We start from the raw sequence: 896 nt of genomic DNA on the forward strand, positions 1-896 counted from the left end.
CACACACACACACACACACACACACACACACACTGGCTCCCCCCCCCCAGCAGAGCCCTCACCTGAAGCTGGCCGGGGAGTTGGGCGGCTGGGCGCTGTTCTTCCTCTTGTCTCTGTCCGCCATGCCGCCTCCCTGTCCTCCCTCCCTGTCCTCCCTCCCCGGGCTCCGGCTCCGACACCTGCGAGGTGCGCGATGCTGCGATAGGATGATGCCTTCAAAGACTGTGGGGAAAATGGCTACTTGCCACTCTTTTATTATTTATTTATTATAATTGTTTCTTTTTCTTTTCTTTTTTTTTACTAGGCTATATTGAATTGCATGGGCCCATTTACTTAACATATATGAATTAGATTTCACACACAGACACACACACACACACACACACAAACAAACATCAGACCATGCAAATATGAGCAAAGGTGCATAAACTTGATGCAACATATGAAGAAACATGACACAAAAAGAGGGCAGCACGGTGGCGCAACTGGTTGAGCTGCTGCCTCTCAGCGAGCAGGTCACTGGTTCAAACCCCGGTCCAGGGGCCTTTCTGGGTGGAGTTTGCATGTTCTCTCTGTGCATGTGTGGGTTTTCTCCGGGTACTCCGGTTTCCTCCCACAGTCCAAAAACATGCATGTTAGGCTGATTGGTAACTCTAAATTTTCCCTAGGTGTGAGTGAGAGAGTGAATGGTTGTTTGTCTCATTTGTCTCTGTGTGGCCCTGTGATGGACTTGCGATCCGTCCAGAGTGTACCCCGCCCCTCGCACAGTGATTGCTGGACATGGGCACCAGTGACCCCCTTGACCCAAAAAATGGAATAAGCGGGTAAAGAAAATGGATGGATGGATGGATGACACAAAAAGAGACTGAGAAGTCTGTGTGCTTCTTGTTTGGAGG

At 50.0% G+C, this 896-nt stretch overlaps 1 protein-coding gene across 1 annotated transcript in view; it reads right to left on the reverse strand.

Moving 5' to 3' along the window:
- LOC119426969 (N-acetyllactosaminide alpha-1,3-galactosyltransferase) overlaps positions 1 to 124 on the reverse strand; it is a gene marked incomplete at its 3' end in the record, with an annotated part of 61,129 nt that extends 61,005 nt beyond the window's left edge. The window contains exon 1 of the mRNA XM_037694544.1: positions 63 to 124. Coding sequence (XP_037550472.1) covers positions 63 to 124 — 62 coding nt within the window. The remainder of the gene's footprint in view (positions 1 to 62) is intronic.
- Positions 125 to 896: the final 772 nt, after the last annotated feature.

The sequence above is a fragment of the Nematolebias whitei genome, chromosome 2, assembly GCF_014905685.2.
Source record: "Nematolebias whitei isolate Nwh7 chromosome 2, NemWhi1, whole genome shotgun sequence".
Classification (NCBI taxonomy): domain Eukaryota; kingdom Metazoa; phylum Chordata; class Actinopteri; order Cyprinodontiformes; family Rivulidae; genus Nematolebias; species Nematolebias whitei.